Source organism: Oncorhynchus gorbuscha, linkage group LG19, assembly GCF_021184085.1.
Source record: "Oncorhynchus gorbuscha isolate QuinsamMale2020 ecotype Even-year linkage group LG19, OgorEven_v1.0, whole genome shotgun sequence".
Taxonomy (NCBI): domain Eukaryota; kingdom Metazoa; phylum Chordata; class Actinopteri; order Salmoniformes; family Salmonidae; genus Oncorhynchus; species Oncorhynchus gorbuscha.
The window spans coordinates 77,439,727-77,462,590 of NC_060191.1; the positions used below are offsets into that span (position 1 = coordinate 77,439,727).

Below are 22,864 nucleotides of genomic sequence, written 5' to 3' on the forward strand. Positions count from 1 at the left end.
ACATCTACCGTTCTTTATCATTAGTACTGTACTGTACTGTTCTAGAACATATACTGTTCTATAACATTAGTTCTGTTCTAGAACATCTACCGTTCTATAACATTAGTTCCGTTCTAGAACATCTACCGTTCTATATCATTAGTTCTGTTCTAGAACATCTACCATTCTATATCATTAGTACTGTACTGTACTGTTCTAGAACATCTACTGTTCTCTATCATTAGATATGTTCTAGAACATCTACCATTCTATATCATTAGTACTGTACTGTACTGTTCTAGAACATCTACTGTTCTCTATCATTATTTATGTTCTAGAACATCTACCGTTCTATATCATTAGTACTGTACTGTACTGTTCTAGAACATCTACTGTTCTCTATCATTAGTTATGTTCTAGAATATCTACCATTCTATATCATTAGTACTGTACTGTACTGTTCTAGAACATCTACTGTTCTATATAATTAGTACTGTCCTAGAACATCTACTGCTCTATATCATTAGTTCTGAGGAGAGGGAGATGATGGCTTTGTTATGGGAGGTTTGGGAATCGGTTCATTTTAGGTCGTTGTAGAATTTAATGTCTCTTTTCTGGATTTGAAAATTAGTGGGTATCGGCCTAATTCTGGTCTGCATGCATTATTCTGTGTTTTACTTTGTTCACAGAGGATATGTTTGCAGAATTCTGCATGTAGAGTCTCAATTTGGTGTTTGTTCCATTTTGTGAATTCTTGGTTGGTGAGCGGACCCCAGACCTCACAATCAGACCCCACAATCATCAGGGCAATGGGCTCTACGACTGATTCAAGTATTTTTAGCCAGATCCTAATTGGTTTGTCAAATTTTATGTTCCTTTTGATGGCATAGAAGGCCCTTCTTGCCTTGTCTCTCAGATCGTTCACAGCGTTGTGGAAGTTACCTCTGGTGCTGACGTTTAGGCCAAGGTATGTATAGTTTTTTGTGTGCTTTAGGGCAACAGTGTCTAGATGGAATTTGTATTTGTGGTCCTGGCGACTGGACCTTTTTTGGAACACCATTATTTTGGTCTTACTGAGATTTACTGTCCGGGTTCAGGTCTGACAGAATCTGAAATACACTAGTCTGCTGTTAATGATAATATATGTTGAAGAGGGTGGGGCTTAAGCTGCATCCCTGTCTCACCACGGTCCTGTGGGAAGACATTTGTGCATTTTTTTGCCAATTTGAATTGCACACTTGTTGTTTGTGTACATGGATTTTATAATGTCGTATGTTTTACCCCCAACACCACTTTCCATCAGTTTGTATAGCAGACCCTCATGCCAAATTGAGTCGAAGGCTTTTTTGAAATCAACAAAGCATTAGAAGACTTTACCTTTGTTTTGGTTTGTTTGGTTGTCAATTAGGGTGTGCAGGGTGAATACGTGGTCTGTCGTACGGTAATTTGGTAAAAAGCCAATTTGACATTTGCTCAGTACATTGTTTTCATTGAGGAAATGTACGAGTCTGCTGTTAATGATAATACAGAGGATTTTCCCAAGGTTACTGTTGACGCATATTCTACGGTAGTTATTGGGGTTAAATTTGTCTCCACTTTTGTGGGTTGGGGTGATCAGTCCTTGGTTCCAAATATTAGGGAAGATGCCAGAGCTAAGGATGATGTTAAAGAGTTTTAGTATAGCCAATTGGAATTTGTTGTCTGTATATTTGATCATTTCATTAAGGATACCATCAACACCACAGGCCTTTTTGGGTTGGAGGGTTTTTATTTTGTCCTGTAGTTCATTCAATGTAATTGGAGAATCCAGTGGGTTCTGGTCTTTAATAGAAGATTCTAAGATTTGTATTTGATCGTGTATATGTTTTAGCTCTTTATTCTTTGTTATAGAGCCAAAAAGATTGGAGAAGTGGTTTACCCATACAGTACATACAGTACATACAGTACATACAGTACATCTCCATTTTGGATAGATAATACTTCGTGGTGTTGTTTGTTTAGTGTTTTCCAACTTTCTCAGTATTGGCTGGAGTCTATGGATTCTTCAATTACGTTGAGCTGAATTCTGACATGCTGTTCCTTCTTTTTCCGTAGTGTATTTCTGTATTGGTTTAGTGATTCACCATAGTGAAGGCGTAGGCTCAGGTTTTCCGTAGTGTATTTCTGTATTGGTTTAGTGATTCACCATAGTGAAGGCGTAGGCTCAGGTTTTCCGTAGTGTATTTCTGTATTGGTTTAGTGATTCACCATAGTGAAGGCGTAGGCTCAGGTTTTCCGTAGTGTATTTCTGTATTGGTTTAGTGATTCACCATAGTGAAGGCGTAGACTCAGGTTTTCTGGGTCTCTGTGTTTTTGGTTGGACAGGATTCTCAGTTTGTTTCTTAGTTTTTGGATTCTTCATCAAACCATTTTGTCGTTGTTTTTCATTTTCTTTGGTTCTCTGCTGGACATTTTTAGATTTGATAAGGAAGCTGAGAGGTCAAATATACTGTTTAGGTTTTCTACTGCCAAGTTTACACCTTCACTGTTACAGTGGAACGTTTTACCCAGGAAATTGTCTAAAAGTAATTTGTTATTTATTATTTAATACATTTTGGGTAGATTTGTCTGTGTGTCTGGACCACAGCTTCAGGCAACAGTGAACCTGGGAGTGTGAGTGTGTATGTCTTCAATCTACAGTCAGTCTTAGAGGGGTTAGTCCTGTGTGACTAGAGATATTGAGAGCAGAGAGGAAAATATCTTCAGTACTCGTTCGTTCGGGGGGAGGGTTGGGGTAAGAGGCCAGGGGTGTGTGAGATCAAGGGGTGTGTAAAGAGAATATGTCATGACGATCAGGAGGAATGGTGTTTGGGATTAATCACAGGGCTTAATAGAGTTTTGTTTCCACTGGGCCGGGCAAGGAGCTGAGATGAGATGGGACAGCCAGAGGGGGAAGGTATTTCACTAGTAGTGTTACTGACTGGTTCAAACTGAGGCCTGTTCCCTATATATAAAGTATAAATCGTTTGAGACTGTTTGGCTGGTTACATGTCTCTATTTCTGCATTATCTCATCTTGTCTGTACCTAGAGAGAGAGAGAGAGAGAGAGATATGTGGTGATGTCTGTACCTAGAGAGAGAGAGATATGTGGTGATGTCTGTACCTAGAGAGAGAGAGAGATATGTGGTGATGTCTGTACCTAGAGAGAGAGAGAGATATGTGGTGATGTCTGTACCTAGAGAGAGAGAGAGATATGTGGTGATGTCTGTACCTAGAGAGAGAGAGATATGTGGTGATGTCTGTACCTAGAGAGAGAGAGATATGTGGTGACCTAGAGAGAGAGAGATATGTGGTGATGTCTGTACCTAGATGTCTGAGAGAGAGAGAGAGAGAGATATGTGGTGATGTCTGTACCTAGAGAGAGAGATATGTGGTGATGTCTGTACCTAGAGAGAGAGAGAGATATGTGGTGATGTCTGTACCTAGAGAGAGAGAGATATGTGGTGATGTCTGTACCTAGAGAGAGAGAGATATGTGGTGATGTCTGTACCTAGAGAGAGAGATATGTGGTGATGTCTGTACCTAGAGAGAGAGAGATATGTGGTGATGTCTGAGAGAGAGATATGTGGTGATGTCTGTACCTAGAGAGAGAGAGATATGTGGTGATGTCTGTACCTAGAGAGAGAGAGAGATATGTGGTGATGTCTGTACCTAGAGAGAGAGAGAGAGAGATATGTGGTGATGTCTGTACCTAGAGAGAGAGAGAGATATGTGGTGATGTCTGTACCTAGAGAGAGAGAGAGAGAGGGATATGTGGTGATGTCTGTACCTAGAGAGAGAGAGATATGTGGTGATGTCTGTACCTAGAGAGAGAGAGAGAGGGATATGTGGTGATGTCTGTACCTAGAGAGAGAGAGGGATATGTGGTGATGTCTGTACCTAGAGAGAGAGAGAGATATGTGGTGATGTCTGTACCTAGAGAGAGAGAGAGGGATATGTGGTGATGTCTGTACCTAGAGAGAGAGAGGGATATGTGGTGATGTCTGTACCTAGAGAGAGAGAGAGAGAGAGAGAGGGATATGTGGTGATGTCTGTACCTAGAGAGAGAGAGAGAGATATGTGGTGATGTCTGTACCTAGAGAGAGAGAGAGAGAGGGATATGTGGTGATGTCTGTACCTAGAGAGAGATATGTGGTGATGTCTGTACCTAGAGAGAGATATGTGGTGATGTCTGTACCTAGAGAGAGAGAGAGATATGTGGTGATGTCTGTACCTAGAGAGAGAGAGAGAGATATGTGGTGATGTCTGTACCTAGAGAGAGAGAGAGGGATATGTGGTGATGTCTGTACCTAGAGAGAGAGAGATATGTGGTGATGTCTGTACCTAGAGAGAGAGATATGTGGTGATGTCTGTACCTAGAGAGAGAGAGAGAGAGAGGGATATGTGGTGATGTCTGTACCTAGAGAGAGATATGTGGTGATGTCTGAGAGAGAGATATGTGGTGATGTCTGTACCTAGAGAGAGGGATATGTGGTGATGTCTGTACCTAGAGAGAGAGAGAGATATGTGGTGATGTCTGTACCTAGAGAGAGAGAGATATGTGGTGATGTCTGTACCTAGAGAGAGAGAGAGATATGTGGTGATGTCTGTACCTAGAGAGAGAGAGAGATATGTGGTGATGTCTGTACCTAGAGAGAGAGAGATATGTGGTGATGTCTGTACCTAGAGAGAGAGAGATGTGGTGATGTCTGTACCTAGAGAGAGAGAGATATGTGGTGATGTCTGTACCTAGAGAGAGAGAGATATGTGGTGATGTCTGTACCTAGAGAGAGATAGAGAGAGAGAGAGAGAGAGGATATGTGGTGATGTCTGTACCTAGAGAGAGAGAGAGATGTGGTGATGTCTGTACCTAGAGAGAGAGAGAGAGAGGGATATGTGGTGATGTCTGTACCTAGAGAGAGAGAGAGAGAGATATGTGGTGATGTCTGTACCTAGAGAGAGAGAGAGATATGTGGTGATGTCTGTACCTAGAGAGAGAGAGAGAGAGATATGTGGTGATGTCTGTACCTAGAGAGAGAGAGGGATATGTGGTGATGTCTGTACCTAGAGAGAGAGATATGTGGTGATGTCTGTACCTAGAGAGAGAGAGAGATATGTGGTGATGTCTGTACCTAGAGAGAGAGAGAGATATGTGGTGATGTCTGTACCTAGAGAGAGAGAGGGATATGTGGTGATGTCTGTACCTAGAGAGAGAGAGAGATATGTGGTGATGTCTGTACCTAGAGAGAGAGAGAGATATGTGGTGATGTCTGTACCTAGAGAGAGAGAGATATGTGGTGATGTCTGTACCTAGAGAGAGAGAGAGACCTAGAGAGAGAGAGAGATATGTGGTGATGTCTGTACCTAGAGAGAGAGAGGGATATGTGGTGATGTCTGTACCTAGAGAGAGAGATATGTGGTGATGTCTGTACCTAGAGAGAGATGTGGTGATGTCTGAGAGAGATATGTGGTGATGTCTGTACCTAGAGAGAGAGAGAGATATGTGGTGATGTCTGTACCTAGAGAGAGAGAGAGATATGTGGTGATGTCTGTACCTAGAGAGAGAGATAGAGAGAGAGATATGTGGTGATGTCTGTACCTAGAGAGAGAGAGAGATATGTGGTGATGTCTGTACCTAGAGAGAGAGAGAGATATGTGGTGATGTCTGTACCTAGAGAGAGAGAGAGAGGGATATGTGGTGATGTCTGTACCTAGAGAGAGAGATATGTGGTGATGTCTGTACCTAGAGAGAGACAGAGAGAGAGAGATATGTGGTGATGTCTGTACCTAGAGAGAGAGATATGTGGTGATGTCTGTACCTAGAGAGAGAGAGAGATATGTGGTGATGTCTGTACCTAGAGAGAGAGAGAGATATGTGGTGATGTCTGTACCTAGAGAGAGAGAGATATGTGGTGATGTCTGTACCTAGAGAGAGAGAGAGATATGTGGTGATGTCTGTACCTAGAGAGAGAGAGATAGAGAGAGAGAGAGATATGTGGTGATGTCTGTACCTAGAGAGAGAGATATGTGGTGATGTCTGTACCTAGAGAGAGAGAGGGATATGTGGTGATGTCTGTACCTAGAGAGAGAGAGAGAGAGAGATATGTGGTGATGTCTGTACCTAGAGAGAGAGAGATATGTGGTGATGTCTGTACCTAGAGAGAGATATGTGGTGATGTCTGTACCTAGAGAGAGAGAGAGATATGTGGTGATGTCTGTACCTAGAGAGAGAGAGATGTGGTGAGAGAGAGAGAGAGAGATATGTGGTGATGTCTGTACCTAGAGAGAGAGAGATATGTGGTGATGTCTGTACCTAGAGAGAGATATGTGGTGATGTCTGTACCTAGAGAGAGAGAGAGATATGTGGTGATGTCTGTACCTAGAGAGAGAGAGAGAGATATGTGGTGATGTCTGTACCTAGAGAGAGAGAGAGATATGTGGTGATGTCTGTACCTAGAGAGAGAGAGAGATATGTGGTGATGTCTGTACCTAGAGAGAGAGAGATATGTGGTGATGTCTGTACCTAGAGAGAGAGAGAGATATGTGGTGATGTCTGTACCTAGAGAGAGAGAGATATGTGGTGATGTCTGTACCTAGAGAGAGAGAGAGAGATATGTGGTGATGTCTGTACCTAGAGAGAGATATGTGGTGATGTCTGTACCTAGAGAGAGAGAGAGATATGTGGTGATGTCTGTACCTAGAGAGAGAGATATGTGGTGATGTCTGTACCTAGAGAGAGAGATATGTGGTGATGTCTGTACCTAGAGAGAGAGAGAGATATGTGGTGATGTCTGTACCTAGAGAGAGAGAGAGATATGTGGTGATGTCTGTACCTAGAGAGAGAGAGAGATATGTGGTGATGTCTGTACCTAGAGAGAGAGAGATATGTGGTGATGTCTGTACCTAGAGAGAGAGAGAGATATGTGGTGATGTCTGTACCTAGAGAGAGAGAGAGATATGTGGTGATGTCTGTACCTAGAGAGAGAGAGATATGTGGTGATGTCTGTACCTAGAGAGAGAGAGAGATATGTGGTGATGTCTGTACCTAGAGAGAGAGAGAGAGATATGTGGTGATGTCTGTACCTAGAGAGAGAGAGATATGTGGTGATGTCTGTACCTAGAGAGAGAGAGTGAGTACCTAGAGAGAGAGAGAGAGGTATGTGGTGATGTCTGTACCTAGAGAGAGAGAGAGAGGTGATGTCTGATAGATATGTGGTGATGTCTGTACCTAGAGAGAGAGAGAGAGATATGTGGTGATGTCTGTACCTAGAGAGAGAGAGAGAGATATGTGGTGATGTCTGTACCTAGAGAGAGAGAGATATGTGGTGATGTCTGTACCTAGAGAGAGAGAGAGAGATATGTGGTGATGTCTGTACCTAGAGAGAGAGAGAGAGAGAGAGAGAGGGATATGTGGTGATGTCTGTACCTAGAGAGAGAGAGAGATATGTGGTGATGTCTGTACCTAGAGAGAGAGAGAGATATGTGGTGATGTCTGTACCTAGAGAGAGAGAGAGATATGTGGTGATGTCTGTACCTAGAGAGAGATATGTGGTGATGTCTGTACCTAGAGAGAGAGAGAGAGAGATATGTGGTGATGTCTGTACCTAGAGAGAGAGAGAGAGATATGTGGTGATGTCTGTACCTAGAGAGAGAGAGATATGTGGTGATGTCTGTACCTAGAGAGAGAGATATGTGGTGATGTCTGTACCTAGAGAGAGAGAGAGATATGTGGTGATGTCTGTACCTAGAGAGAGAGAGAGAGAGATATGTGGTGATGTCTGTACCTAGAGAGAGAGATATGTGGTGATGTCTGTACCTAGAGAGAGAGGTGATGTCTGTACCTAGAGAGAGAGAGAGATATGTGGTGATGTCTGTACCTGAGAGAGAGAGAGATATGTGGTGATGTCTGTACCTAGAGAGAGAGAGAGATATGTGGTGATGTCTGTACCTAGAGAGAGAGAGAGATATGTGGTGATGTCTGTACCTAGAGAGAGAGATATGTGGTGATGTCTGTACCTAGAGAGAGAGAGAGATATGTGGTGATGTCTGTACCTAGAGAGAGAGAGAGAGAGATATGTGGTGATGTCTGTACCTAGAGAGAGAGAGAGATATGTGGTGATGTCTGTACCTAGAGAGAGAGAGAGATATGTGGTGATGTCTGTACCTAGAGAGAGAGAGAGATATGTGGTGATGTCTGTACCTAGAGAGAGAGAGAGATGTGGTGATGTCTGTACCTAGAGAGAGAGAGAGATATGTGGTGATGTCTGTACCTAGAGAGAGAGAGAGAGAGATATGTGGTGATGTCTGTACCTAGAGAGAGAGAGATATGTGGTGATGTCTGTACCTAGAGAGAGAGAGAGATATGTGGTGATGTCTGTACCTAGAGAGAGAGAGAGATATGTGGTGATGTCTGTACCTAGAGAGAGAGATATGTGGTGATGTCTGTACCTGTGGTGATGTCTGTACCTAGAGAGAGAGAGATATGTGGTGATGTCTGTACCTAGAGAGAGAGAGAGGGATATGTGGTGATGTCTGTACCTAGAGAGAGAGAGAGATATGTGGTGATGTCTGTACCTAGAGAGAGAGAGAGATATGTGGTGATGTCTGTACCTAGAGAGAGAGAGAGAGAGAGATATGTGGTGATGTCTGTACCTAGAGAGAGAGAGAGAGATATGTGGTGATGTCTGTACCTAGAGAGAGAGAGAGATATGTGGTGATGTCTGTACCTAGAGAGAGAGAGATATGTGGTGATGTCTGTACCTAGAGAGAGAGAGAGATATGTGGTGATGTCTGTACCTAGAGAGAGAGAGATATGTGGTGATGTCTGTACCTAGAGAGAGAGAGATATGTGGTGATGTCTGTACCTAGAGAGAGAGAGAGATATGTGGTGATGTCTGTACCTAGAGAGAGAGAGATATGTGGTGATGTCTGTACCTAGAGAGAGAGAGATATGTGGTGATGTCTGTACCTAGAGAGAGAGAGAGATATGTGGTGATGTCTGTACCTAGAGAGAGAGAGATATGTGGTGATGTCTGTACCTAGAGAGAGAGATATGTGGTGATGTCTGTACCTAGAGAGAGAGAGAGATATGTGGTGATGTCTGTACCTAGAGAGAGAGAGATATGTGGTGATGTCTGTACCTAGAGAGAGATATGTGGTGATGTCTGTACCTAGAGAGAGAGAGAGAGAGATATGTGGTGATGTCTGTACCTAGAGAGAGAGAGATATGTGGTGATGTCTGTACCTAGAGAGAGAGAGAGAGAGATGTGGTGATGTCTGTACCTAGAGAGAGAGAGATATGTGGTGATGTCTGTACCTAGAGAGAGAGAGATATGTGGTGATGTCTGTACCTAGAGAGAGAGAGAGATATGTGGTGATGTCTGTACCTATGTGGTGAGAGAGAGAGATATGTGGTGATGTCTGTACCTAGAGAGAGAGAGAGATATGTGGTGATGTCTGTACCTAGAGAGAGAGAGATATGTGGTGATGTCTGTACCTAGAGAGAGATGTGGTGATGTCTGATATGTGGTGATGTCTGTACCTAGAGAGAGAGAGAGATATGTGGTGATGTCTGTACCTAGAGAGAGATGTGGTGAGAGAGAGATATGTGGTGATGTCTGTACCTAGAGAGATGTGGTGAGAGATATGTGGTGATGTCTGTACCTAGAGAGAGAGAGAGATATGTGGTGATGTCTGTACCTAGAGAGAGAGAGAGATATGTGGTGATGTCTGTACCTAGAGAGAGATATGTGGTGATGTCTGTACCTAGAGAGAGATATGTGGTGATGTCTGTACCTAGAGAGAGAGAGAGAGAGAGATATGTGGTGATGTCTGTACCTAGAGAGAGATGTGGTGATGTCTGAGAGAGATATGTGGTGATGTCTGTACCTAGAGAGAGATATGTGGTGATGTCTGTACCTAGAGAGAGATATGTGGTGATGTCTGTACCTAGAGAGAGAGAGAGATATGTGGTGATGTCTGTACCTAGAGAGAGAGAGATATGTGGTGATGTCTGTACCTAGAGAGAGAGATATGTGGTGATGTCTGTACCTAGAGAGAGAGAGATATGTGGTGATGTCTGTACCTAGAGAGAGAGAGAGATATGTGGTGATGTCTGTACCTAGAGAGAGAGAGATATGTGGTGATGTCTGTACCTAGAGAGAGAGATATGTGGTGATGTCTGTACCTAGAGAGAGAGAGAGATATGTGGTGATGTCTGTACCTAGAGAGAGAGAGAGATATGTGGTGATGTCTGTACCTAGAGAGAGAGAGATATGTGGTGATGTCTGTACCTAGAGAGAGATATGTGGTGATGTCTGTACCTAGAGAGAGATATGTGGTGATGTCTGTACCTAGAGAGAGATATGTGGTGATGTCTGTACCTAGAGAGAGAGAGAGATATGTGGTGATGTCTGTACCTAGAGAGAGAGAGATATGTGGTGATGTCTGTACCTAGAGAGAGAGGGATATGTGGTGATGTCTGTACCTAGAGAGAGAGAGATATGTGGTGATGTCTGTACCTAGAGAGAGAGATATGTGGTGATGTCTGTACCTAGAGAGAGAGTGAGAGATATGTGGTGATGTCTGTACCTAGAGAGAGAGATATGTGGTGATGTCTGTACCTAGAGAGAGATATGTGGTGATGTCTGTACCTAGAGAGAGAGATATGTGGTGAGAGAGAGAGATATGTGGTGATGTCTGTACCTAGAGAGATGTCTGTACCTAGAGAGAGATATGTGGTGATGTCTGTACCTAGAGAGAGAGATATGTGGTGATGTCTGAGAGAGAGATATGTGGTGATGTCTGTATGTGGTGATGTCTGTAGAGAGAGAGATATGTGGTGATGTCTGTACCTAGAGAGAGATATGTGGTGATGTCTGAGAGATATGTGGTGATGTCTGTACCTAGAGAGAGAGAGATATGGTGAGATGATGTGGTGATGTCTGTACCTAGAGAGAGAGAGAGAGATATGTGGTGATGTCTGTACCTAGAGAGAGAGAGAGAGATATGTGGTGATGTCTGTACCTAGAGAGAGAGATATGTGGTGATGTCTGTACCTAGAGAGAGAGAGAGATATGTGGTGATGTCTGTACCTAGAGAGAGAGAGAGGGATATGTGGTGATGTCTGTACCTAGAGAGAGAGAGATGTGGTGATGTCTGTACCTGTGGTGATGTCTGTAGAGAGAGAGATATGTGGTGATGTCTGTACCTAGAGAGAGAGAGAGGATATGTGGTGATGTCTGTACCTAGAGAGAGATATGTGGTGATGTCTGTACCTAGAGAGAGAGAGATATGTGGTGATGTCTGTACCTAGAGAGAGAGAGATATGTGGTGATGTCTGTACCTAGAGAGAGAGAGAGATATGTGGTGATGTCTGTACCTAGAGAGAGAGAGATATGTGGTGATGTCTGTACCTAGAGAGAGAGAGAGATATGATGTCTGTGTGGTGATGTCTGTACCTATGGTGATGTCTGAGAGAGAGAGATATGTGGTGATGTCTGTACCTAGAGAGAGAGAGAGAGAGATATGTGGTGATGTCTGTACCTAGAGAGAGAGAGATATGTGGTGATGTCTGTACCTAGAGAGAGAGAGAGATATGTGGTGATGTCTGTACCTAGAGAGAGAGAGAGAGAGATATGTGGTGATGTCTGTACCTAGAGAGAGATATGTGGTGATGTCTGTACCTAGAGAGAGAGAGATATGTGGTGATGTCTGTACCTAGAGAGAGAGAGAGAGAGATATGTGGTGATGTCTGTACCTAGAGAGAGAGAGAGAGATGTGGTGATGTCTGTACCTAGAGAGAGATATGTGGTGATGTCTGTACCTAGAGAGAGAGAGAGAGATGTGGTGATGTCTGTACCTAGAGAGAGAGAGAGATATGTGGTGATGTCTGTACCTAGAGAGAGAGAGATATGTGGTGATGTCTGTACCTAGAGAGAGAGATATGTGGTGATGTCTGTACCTAGAGAGAGAGAGAGATGTGGTGATGTCTGTACCTAGAGAGAGAGAGATATGTGGTGATGTCTGTACCTAGAGAGAGAGAGAGATATGTGGTGATGTCTGTACCTGTGGTGATGTCTGTACCTAGAGAGAGAGAGATATGTGGTGATGTCTGTACCTAGAGAGAGAGAGATATGTGGTGATGTCTGTACCTAGAGAGAGAGAGAGAGGGATATGTGGTGATGTCTGTACCTAGAGAGAGAGAGAGATATGTGGTGATGTCTGTACCTAGAGAGAGAGAGAGATATGTGGTGATGTCTGTACCTAGAGAGAGAGAGAGATATGTGGTGATGTCTGTACCTAGAGAGAGAGATATGTGGTGATGTCTGTACCTAGAGAGAGAGAGAGAGATATGTGGTGATGTCTGTACCTAGAGAGAGAGAGAGATATGTGGGGATGTCTGTACCTAGAGAGAGAGATATGTGGTGATGTCTGTACCTAGAGAGAGAGGGATATGTGGTGATGTCTGTACCTAGAGAGAGAGAGAGAGATATGTGGTGATGTCTGTACCTAGAGAGAGAGAGAGAGATATGTGGTGATGTCTGTACCTAGAGAGAGAGAGAGATATGTGGTGATGTCTGTACCTAGAGAGAGAGAGGGATATGTGGTGATGTCTGTACCTAGAGAGAGAGAGAGAGAGAGAGAGATATGTGGTGATGTCTGTACCTAGAGAGAGAGATATGTGGTGATGTCTGTACCTAGAGAGAGAGAGAGAGATATGTGGTGATGTCTGTACCTAGAGAGAGAGAGAGAGATATGTGGTGATGTCTGTACCTAAGAGAGAGAGAGATATGTGGTGATGTCTGTACCTAGAGAGAGAGAGATATGTGGTGATGTCTGTACCTAGAGAGAGAGATATGTGGTGATGTCTGTACCTAGAGAGAGAGAGAGAGATATGTGGTGATGTCTGTACCTAGAGAGAGAGAGAGAGAGATATGTGGTGATGTCTGTACCTAGAGAGAGAGAGATATGTGGTGATGTCTGTACCTAGAGAGAGAGATATGTGGTGATGTCTGTACCTAGAGAGAGAGAGAGATATGTGGTGATGTCTGTACCTAGAGAGAGAGAGGGAGATATGTGGTGATGTCTGTACCTAGAGAGAGAGAGAGAGATATGTGGTGATGTCTGTACCTAGAGAGAGAGAGAGATATGTGGTGATGTCTGTACCTAGAGAGAGAGATATGTGGTGATGTCTGTACCTAGAGAGAGAGAGAGATATGTGGTGATGTCTGTACCTAGAGAGAGATATGTGGTGATGTCTGTACCTAGAGAGAGAGATATGTGCTGATGTCTGTACCTAGAGAGAGAGAGATATGTGGTGATGTCTGTACCTAGAGAGAGAGAGAGAGAGAGATATGTGGTGATGTCTGTACCTAGAGAGAGAGAGAGAGAGAGATATGTGGTGATGTCTGTACCTAGAGAGAGATATGTGGTGATGTCTGTACCTAGAGAGAGAGAGATATGTGGTGATGTCTGTACCTAGAGAGAGAGAGATATGTGGTGATGTCTGTACCTAGAGAGAGAGGGAGAGATATGTGGTGATGTCTGTACCTAGAGAGAATGACCTCATGCATATCGGCTGTATAATGCTGTGTTCCTGTTCTAATGTTGTTCTGCTATCTCTGTGTGTTGCAGGTGATCAGACGTCAGGTGTGTGTGTCAGGTGTGTGTGTCAGGTGTGTGTGTGTTGTTGTTGTGTGTGTGTGTGTTTCGGTGTGGGTGCTGGGTGCTGGGTGGCAGGCGATCAGCAGGGCTGAGTGGTCACTATGGCTGGTGGTCTGAGGGTTCTCTGCACTGTGCTTTGTCTCAGCCAAGCGCTCCTACTCTGTGGTAAGTACTGATAATACAGTCAACCTTCATTAAGTCAAGGCTTTATTCCTCTGCTTTTAAAGTGTTTTGTACTTTAAGAAATTATCAAAAGTGTATTGATTAAGGAATGAGTGCTCTATTGGGGTGTATATACAGTAGTATAGTATCTTGCGAAAGTATTTACCCCCCCCCCTCACCCCTTTGGCATTTTTCATATTTTGTTGCCTTACAACCTGGAATTAAACTAGATTATTTTTTGGGGGGGGGGGGGTATGTATCATTTGATTTACACAACATGCCTACCACTTTGAAGATGCAAAATATTTTTTATTGTGAAATAAACAAGACAAAAAAAACTGAAAACTTGAGTGTGCATAACTATTCACGCCCTCAAAGTCTATGTTTGTAGAGCCACCTTTTGCAGCAATTACAGCTGCAAGTCTCTTGGGGTATGTCTCTATAAGCTTGGCACATCTAGCCACTGGGATTTTTGTCCATTCTTCAAGGCAAAACTGCTCCAGCTGCTTCAAGTTAGATGGGTTCCGCTGGTGTACAACAATCTTTAAGTCATACCAGATTCTCAATTGGATTGAGGTCTGGGCTTTGACTAGGCCATTCCAAGACATTTACATGTTTCCTCTTAAACCACGAGTGTTGCTTTAGCAGTATGCTTAGGGTCATTGTCCTGCTGGAAGGTGAACCTCTGTCCCAGTCTCAAATCTCTGGAAGACTGGAGCAGTTTCCCTCAAGAATTTCCCCGTATTTAGCACCATCCATCATTTCTTCAATTCTGACCAGTTTCCAAGTACCTGCCAATGAAAAACATCCCCACAGCATGATGCTTCCACCACCATGCTTCACTGTGGGGATGTTATTCTCAGGGTGATGAGAGGTGTTGGGTTTGTGCCAGACATATAATTTTCCTTGATGGCCAAACAGCTCAATTTTAGTCTCATCTAACCAGAGTACCTTCTTCCATATGTTTGGGGAGTCTCCCACATGCCTTTTGTAGAACACCAAAAGTGTTCGCTTATTTGTTTCTGGCCACTCTTCCGTAAAGCCCAGCTCTGTGGAGTGTACGGCTTAAAGTGGTCCTATGGACAGATACTCCAATCTCCGCTGTGGAGCTTTGCAGCTCCTTCAGGGTTATCTTTGGGCTCTTTGTTGCCTCTCTGATTAATGACCTCCTTGCCTGGTCCATGATGTTTGGTGGGCAGCTCTCTCTTGGCAGGTTTGTTGTGATGCCATATTCTTTCCATTTTTTAATAATGGATTTAATGGTGCTCCGTGGGATGTTCAAAGTTTCAGATATTATTTTATAACCCAACCCTGATGTGTACTTCTCCACAACTTTGTCCCTGACCTGTTTGGAGAGCTCCTTGGTCTTCATTGTGCCGCTTGCTTGGTGGTACCCCTTGCTTAGGGTGGTTGCAGACTCTGTGGCCATTCAGAACAGGTGTATATTTACTGAGATCATGTGTCAGATCATGTGACACTTAGATTGCACACAGGTGGACTTTATTTAACTAATTATGTGATTATGTAATTATTTTGACTATTTTGTGTATGTCAATTACATTAAATCCATATATTTTTAAATTACAGGTTGTAAGGCGGTGAATACTTCTGCAAGGCACTGTATTTAGCTAGGTAGCTAACATATGTATAGTGAGATCTATATCTTCAACATCAGATTTGCAACTCTTCTGTTTACCCTAGCCTTGGAGGTATTGTGGCCACTCTTCTAGCCTAGGAGGTATTGCGGCCTTTCTTCTGTTTACCCTAGCCTTGGAGGTATTGTGGCCACTCTTCTAGCCTAGGAGGTATTGTGGCCACTCTTCTGTTTACCCTAGCCTTGGAGGTATTGTGGCCACTCTTCTGTTTACCCTAGCCTTGGAGGTATTGTGGCCATTCTTCTGTTTACCCTAGCCTTGGAGGTATTGTGGCCACTCTTCTGTTTACCCTAGCCTTGGAGGTATTGTGGCCATTCTTCTGTTTACCCTAGCCTTGGAGGTATTGTGGCCACTCTTCTGTTTACCCTAGCCTTGGAGGTTTTGTGGCCACTCTTCTAGCATTGGAGGTATTGTGGCCACTCTTCTGTTTAACCTAGCCTTGGAGGTATTGTGGCAACTCTTCTGTTTACCCTAGCCTTGGAGGTATTGTGGCCACTCTTCTGTTTACCCTAGCCTAGGAGGTATTGTGGCCACTCTTCTGTTTACCCTAGCCTAGGAGGTATTGTGGCCACTCTTCTGTTTACCCTAGCCTAGGAGGTATTGTGGCAACTCTTCTGTTTACCCTAGCCTTGGAGGTATTGTGGCCATTCTTCTGTTTACCCTAGCCTAGGAGGTATTGCGACCACTCTTCTGTTTACCCTAGCCTTGGAGGTTTTGTGGCCATTCTTCTGTTTACCCTAGCCTAGGAGGTATTGTGGCCATTATTCTGTTTACCCTAGCCTAGGAGGTATTGTGGCCCTTCTTCTAGCCTTGGAGGTTTTGTGGCCACTCTTCTAGCCTTGGAGGTATTGTGGAAAATGCCTCATTCCTTCTCATGGTTCAAAACTCGCGTTTGCGACCCTTTTGCTTTGCAGTGTGACATTAATGTTTGTTTGGTTTCGGTCGAATCTTTGCGATCTGCATTTCAGTCGTCATGCACTGTTTGGATGTACAATTCTATAGTATTTCCCCAAAAACCTTCCCAATGTTGATTGTGAAGTAGGCCTACCTGGCAGAATGATATCATGATGATTCGTATCAATCGTATGTACACCCTACAGTGTACATGGTACAGTACAAAAACACCAATAGCCAGACACAACGGTCTCTGGCCATTGAATTAAAGGTCAATTACACCCTCCAAATGTCGTATCTTTTTTATTTCTCAAAAGCGGTCTCCTGATGTGGTTTAAGTATTGTTGTGGACTTACAACATCCAATGTATGTAGTTTTTTTTATATAAAACGTGTGATTTTGAGAATGAAAACCTGAAGGAAAAAAAAGGAAAACTTGGAAATCGGATTAAATAAATAAAACCTGTGAAAACAGAATTTACTGAAAGATAAAACGGGTGTGACCAAATCCATGTGCTAGCTTATGCCATCAACTGAAAGTTGGTAGCACCTGTACCCCCAGTGGACAAAGCTAGAGCCATGTGGCTTTATGTGTGCAGCCACTAGCATCCCGTAAAAATAGTATGTAGACAAAATAAAATAAGGATAGCAATTACAAAATAATAACAAAATAAGGATAGCAATTCAAAATACACAGGAGCTTCTAAACCGGGAGCTTCTAAAACGGAAGCGGAGATTATAAACCGGGAGATTATAAACCGGGAGATTCTAAACCAGGAGCTTCTCGTCTAAACCATATTACACATAGTGTTAAGGCAGTGATTCACTCACGTGGATTTATTAAAACCTTTATTTTTATTTATTTTATTTGGCTAACAGAGCAAACATGCTGTGTCTACTGATATTAAGGTAATTCTTACAAGGAAATGTGGTGTGGGAGACCCGTTGTTTTTACACTGTACCACACAGGGGGGTGTGGTGTAGATGTCTCCCACACTGCCTCCAGAAGAGACATCTATCTTTTCAAGAGAGATTGTAATCTGGATCTGCCTCCTTACTTTACACTAGTATCTGTAATCTGGATCTGCCTCTATACTTTACACTAGTATCTGTAATCTGGATCTGCCTCTATACTTTACACTAGTATCTGTAATCTGGATCTGCCTCCTTACTTTACACTAGTATCTGTAATCTGGATCTGACTCCTTACTTTACACTAGTATCTGTAATCTGGATCTGCCTCCTTACTTTACACTAGTATCTGTAATCTGGATCTGCCTCCTTACTTTACACTAGTATCTGTAATCTGGATCTGCCTCCTTACTTTACACTAGTATCTGTAATCTGGATCTGCCTCCTTACTTTACACTAGTATCTGTAATCTGGATCTCCCTCAATATTTTACCCTAGTATCTATAATATATTGGTCCTAGTTTGTGTCATCAAATTAGTGGATGATTTGGAAATAAATGGATGTTAACCTCATTGTTTTGTCTTTCTCTCTCTCTCTGTGTCTCTGTGTCTGTCTCTCTCTCTCTCTCTCTCTCTCTCTCTCTCTCTCTCTGCCTCCACCAGTTGCGTCTCCGTCTCTGTCGTTCCGTGCTGAGCCCATGTCAGTAATACTGAGTCAGGGTAGTACAGTCCACCTGCGCTGCTCGGTACGACCCAACTCTGCCAGCCTCTCCCTGTCCTGGCGCTTTAGGGGCCAGCTCTTGGACCCTGTCACCCTGCCCGGGGTAGAGTTGAGCCAGAACAGGGGCTCCCTGGTCCTGTCCTCCCTTCAACACATCCACCAGGGACTATACCAGTGTGTGGCTCAGTCAGACGCAGGGGCCATCGTCAGCCGACACGCACGCGTAGCTATCGCAGGTATTGCCACACAGACACAGACACAGAGAGAGGTATCATTCCTATATGGTCAGACTGGAGGACAGTACACTAGCAGGTTCCTCGGGGAATAGAGAAACAGGAAGTATCAGTTGGATTCGGAAGGACGAAACTTCATTCTCTAACACTCAGGAGCAAGCCAAGACCCTGCTTCCTCTAAAAACACACACACACACACACACACACACACACACACACACACACACACACACACACACACACACACACACACACACACACACACACACACACACACACACACACACACACACACACACACACACACACACACACACACACACACACACACACACACACACACACACACACATACACACACACACACATACACACAGACAGAGGCAGGGGAAGGAAGCAGTAGGATTTCTAGTTGGGCGTCCGTCCAGACGCCTCTTCAGCCACTTCCTCAATGAGCTCGGGTCCTTCCTGTGTGGGGAAGCTGCACTGGCCACTACACTGTGTGATTGTGTGTGTGTATGACTTTGTGTGTGTGTGTGTGTGTGTATGTGTGAATCAGTGTGTGTATGAGTGTGTGTTTGACTAACACTACACACTACACACTAACACACTGACACCCTAACACACACTAACACAATAACACACTTACACACTAACACTACACACTAATACACCCTATCACACACTAACACACTTACACACTTCTCAGTCTTTTGTAGAGGTGACTGAAGACCTCTCTCTCTCCTCTCTCCTCTCTCTCTCTCCTCTCTCCTCTCTCCTCTCTCTCTCTCCTCTCTCTCTCTCCTCTCCCCTCTCTCCTCTCTCTCTCTCTCTCTCTCTCTCTCTCTCTCTCTCTCTCTCTCTCTCTCTCTCCTCTCTCTCTCTCTCTCTCTCTCCTCTCTCTCTCTCTCTCTCTCTCTCTCTCTCTCTCCTCTCTCTCTCTCCTCTCTCTCTCTCCTCTCTAGATATAGGAGAGTATGGTGAGATGCGTCGTCGTACGTTGGTGGTCCACGAGGGTAGCAGTGTTGTGATCGAGTGCCCTCTGCCCCCCAGCAAACCCCCTGCTCTGCCTCGGTTACGGGTCCGAGGGGAGTGGCTAGAGAAATCCATAGGTAGCTACCTCTGAAACCAACACATTGTTGTGTTCTCAATGACATACCAAACCAAGTAAACTGTAAGATTAAAAGTCAATAAAGTAGAATCCAACAGTATAAGAGAGTGTCTTCAGCCACGCTGTCACATTCTGTATGAGTACAGAGGCTCCGTCACTAAAAGCCCATGTTGAGGACGTAATAGGGATTGTGATTGTCTCTCTGTTTTCAGATGACTATATAGTCCTCCCATCTGGTAACCTTCAGATCCTCTCTGTTTCCCCCCAACATGGGGGCATGTATAAGTGTGGCGCGTACAACCCTGTAACCATGGAGACCAGAGTAGAGGCTCAAGGTACCAAGCTGACTGTCAAACGTAAGTCACGTGGTATTTTAACTACCACCCTTCTGACTCTTCTCTCAATGGAACACTTACTTGTTATTTTTTTTATTAGTTCATAATCGCTACTTCATTATCTCTACTTCATTATCTCTACTTCATTATCTCTACTTAATGATCTCTACTTCATTATCTCTACTTCATTATCTCTACTTCATTATCTCTACTTAATGATCTCTACTTCATTATCTCTACTTAATGATCTCTACTTCATTATCTCTACTTAAATATCTCTACTTCATTATCAATACTTAATTACCTCTACTTCGTTGTCTCTACTTCAATATCTCTACGCCAATATCCCTACTTCGTTATCTCCACTTCATTATCAATACTTCATTATCTCTACTTCATTATCTCTACTTCATTATCAATACTTCATTACCTCTACTTTATTACCTCTAGTTCATGTCTCTACGTCAATATATCTACTTCATTATCTCTACTTCATTATCTCTACGGCAATATCCCTGCTTCATTATCCCCGCGTCATTCTCTCTACTTCGTTATCTCTGCTTTATTATTTCTACTTCATTATCTCTACAGCAATATCCCTGCTTCATTATCCCCGCTTCATTATCTATACCTCATTATCTCTACTTCATTATCTCTACTTCATTATCAATACTTTATTACCTCTAGTTTATGTCTCTACGTCATTATATCTACTTCATTATCTCTGCTTTATTATTTCTACTTCATTATCAATACTTCATTACCTCTACTTCATTATTTCTACTTCATTATCTCTACTTCATTATCAATACTTCATTATCTCTACTTCGTTATTTCTACTTCATTATCTCTACTTCATTATCAATACTTCATTATCTCTACTTCATTATTTCTACTTCATTATCTCTACTTCATTATCAATACTTCATTATCTCTACTTGATTGTCTCTACATTTAATACAGGCTGAACGTTATTGTGATACTGTATGTAGCTAAGAGAAGGTAACAGTGTAATAACAAGGCTTTCACCACTTTATGCCTAGTTTTTACAACACTTCCTCTTTCTCCTCAGCCTCTGACGACCCCTCCCCACGGAGGATAGTATACCCCATCACCCCTACTACTCTATCAGTGGAACATTCCAGCATGCTGGTGTTGGAGTGTGTGGTGTCGGGCAGTCCGTCGCCCGCTGCCCAGTGGCTGAAGAATGGACAGGAGGTGACACTACCAGCCGTGCCAGCAGGGAACAGCAGGAGACACAACAACCTGGTCCTACTGAACCTGAAGAGGAGTGATGGAGGGAACTACCTGTGTTCTGTTACCACGGAGACAGGGAGGAACCTACTCAGCGTCAACTATACTGTGAATGTGCTCGGTGAGTTACTAACAGGCCACTTCTGTAGTCAGGTGTCTCATGGGAAACAGATCTTCTGACCTCAATGGGACTTCCTGGTTAAAGAAAGGTTAGATGAATTACTCTAATGGTAGATTTTTATCTAACTAGTTGAGAGTCCTGACTTCCTCCCCTCTCTTCCCCAGAGGAGGCATCTGTCCTGAGGAGTCTGTCTGACCAGACTGTCTCACCTGGCGACGCCGCTCGCTTCACCTGCGTTGCCAAGGGAAACCCCACCCCCAATGTCACCTGGCTCTTCAACTCTGCCCCCATCGCCCCCTCGCCCCGCCTCCAAATTTCAGGCTCCTCCCTCTGCATCAAAGGGGTGACATCACAGGACGTCGGTGTGTACCAGTGCCTGGTGGACAACGTGATTGGCTCAGCCCAGTCAGCTGGCAGGCTCACCCTCCAATCAGGTACAGTGTGCTCTCCTAAAGTAGTGGGGTATCAGGAAGTGATTGTATGAGAAAATGGGCTGTTTTCCCTGCTGGTTCAGGGAGCAGGTTGAAGTAGTAGCTCTCCCTTAGCCCCTCTCCATCTTCCCCACATCTCTCGCCTCCTGTCTTTACGTCAGAGCTACCTTTATGCTGGCCACCAGGGATAAACTGAGGGACAGAGGAATGGAAAGAGTAGCCTTGGATGGCTCTGAGCGTGTGTGTGTGTGTGTGTGTGTGTGTGTGTGTGTGTGTGTGTGTGTGTGTGTGTGTGTGTGTGTGTGTGTGTGTGTGTGTGTGTGTGTGTGTGTGTGTGTGTGTGTGTGTGTGTGTGTGTGTGTGTGTGTGTTTGGTTTTATTATCCTTATGGGGATCAGAAGTCCTCACAAGGATAGTAAAATGGGGCGGCAGCGTAGCCTAGTGGTTAGAGCGTTGGACTAGCAACCGGAAGGTTGCAAGTTCAAACCCCCGAGCTGACAAGGTACAAATCTGTCGTTCTGCCCCTGAACAGGCAGTTAACCCACCGTTCCCAGGCCGTCATTGAAAATAAGAATGTGTTCTTAACTGACTTGCCTGGTTAAATAAAGGTAAAATTTAAAAAAAAAATCATTTAGCCAGTCCCCACAAGAAAAAAGGCTATTTTAGGCTTAAGGTTTAGGGTTAAGGTTTGGGTTAAGGTTAGGGTTAGGTTTACCCCCTAGAGTCGATCTCCAAATCTAATTAGCATATAACAAAAATCCCCAGAAAAATCAGTACATTTAAACTAGACAGATATCTGCTATTTAATTGGATGCGTCTCCATCCACCACATCTGCCTGTGGATCACTTCCTCATCTGCCTGTGGATCACTTCCTCATCTGCCTGTGGATCACTTCCTCATCTGCCTGTGGATCACTTCCTCGTCTGCCTGTGGATCACTTCCTCGTCTGCCTGTGGATCACTTCCTCGTCTGCCTGTGGATCACTTCCTCGTCTGCCTGTGGATCACTTCCTCATCTGCCTGTGGATCACTTCCTCATCTGCCTGTGGATCACTTCCTCATCTGCCTGTGGATCACTTCCTCGTCTGAAGTCGGTTACAGCCGATCCGCCAACTTCTGACTATAGAGTCCAGACAGTCTGGGCTACACGCTGATATGACCCCTTTGTGGAAAGGTGAGAGACTCGGGTTCTTCTCTAGGACGCCCACAGGCCTCACAAGTATCGTCTGAAGGTCCCCCGGTACGAGTTGAAAATGAAGTGGAAGTACAGTACCAGTCGCAAGTTTGGACACACCTTCTCATTCAAGGGTTTTTCTTCATTTTTTCTATTTTCTACATTGTACAAAAATAGTGAAGACATTAAAACTATGAAAT

General features: G+C 43.8%; 1 protein-coding gene across 2 annotated transcripts in view; it reads left to right on the forward strand.

Annotated features, from left to right (window-relative positions):
* The window catches only part of cdon (cell adhesion associated, oncogene regulated), a 173,595-nt gene that overhangs the window by 61,040 nt on the left and 89,691 nt on the right, over positions 1-22,864 (forward strand). For both annotated transcript variants that reach the window (XM_046315001.1, XM_046315000.1), the window contains exons 2-7: positions 13,633-13,827; positions 17,948-18,241; positions 19,204-19,350; positions 19,562-19,705; positions 20,757-21,059; positions 21,224-21,493. In XM_046315001.1, coding sequence (XP_046170957.1) covers positions 13,764-13,827; positions 17,948-18,241; positions 19,204-19,350; positions 19,562-19,705; positions 20,757-21,059; positions 21,224-21,493 — 1,222 coding nt within the window. In that variant the 5' untranslated portion in view covers positions 13,633-13,763. The remainder of the gene's footprint in view (positions 1-13,632; positions 13,828-17,947; positions 18,242-19,203; positions 19,351-19,561; positions 19,706-20,756; positions 21,060-21,223; positions 21,494-22,864) is intronic.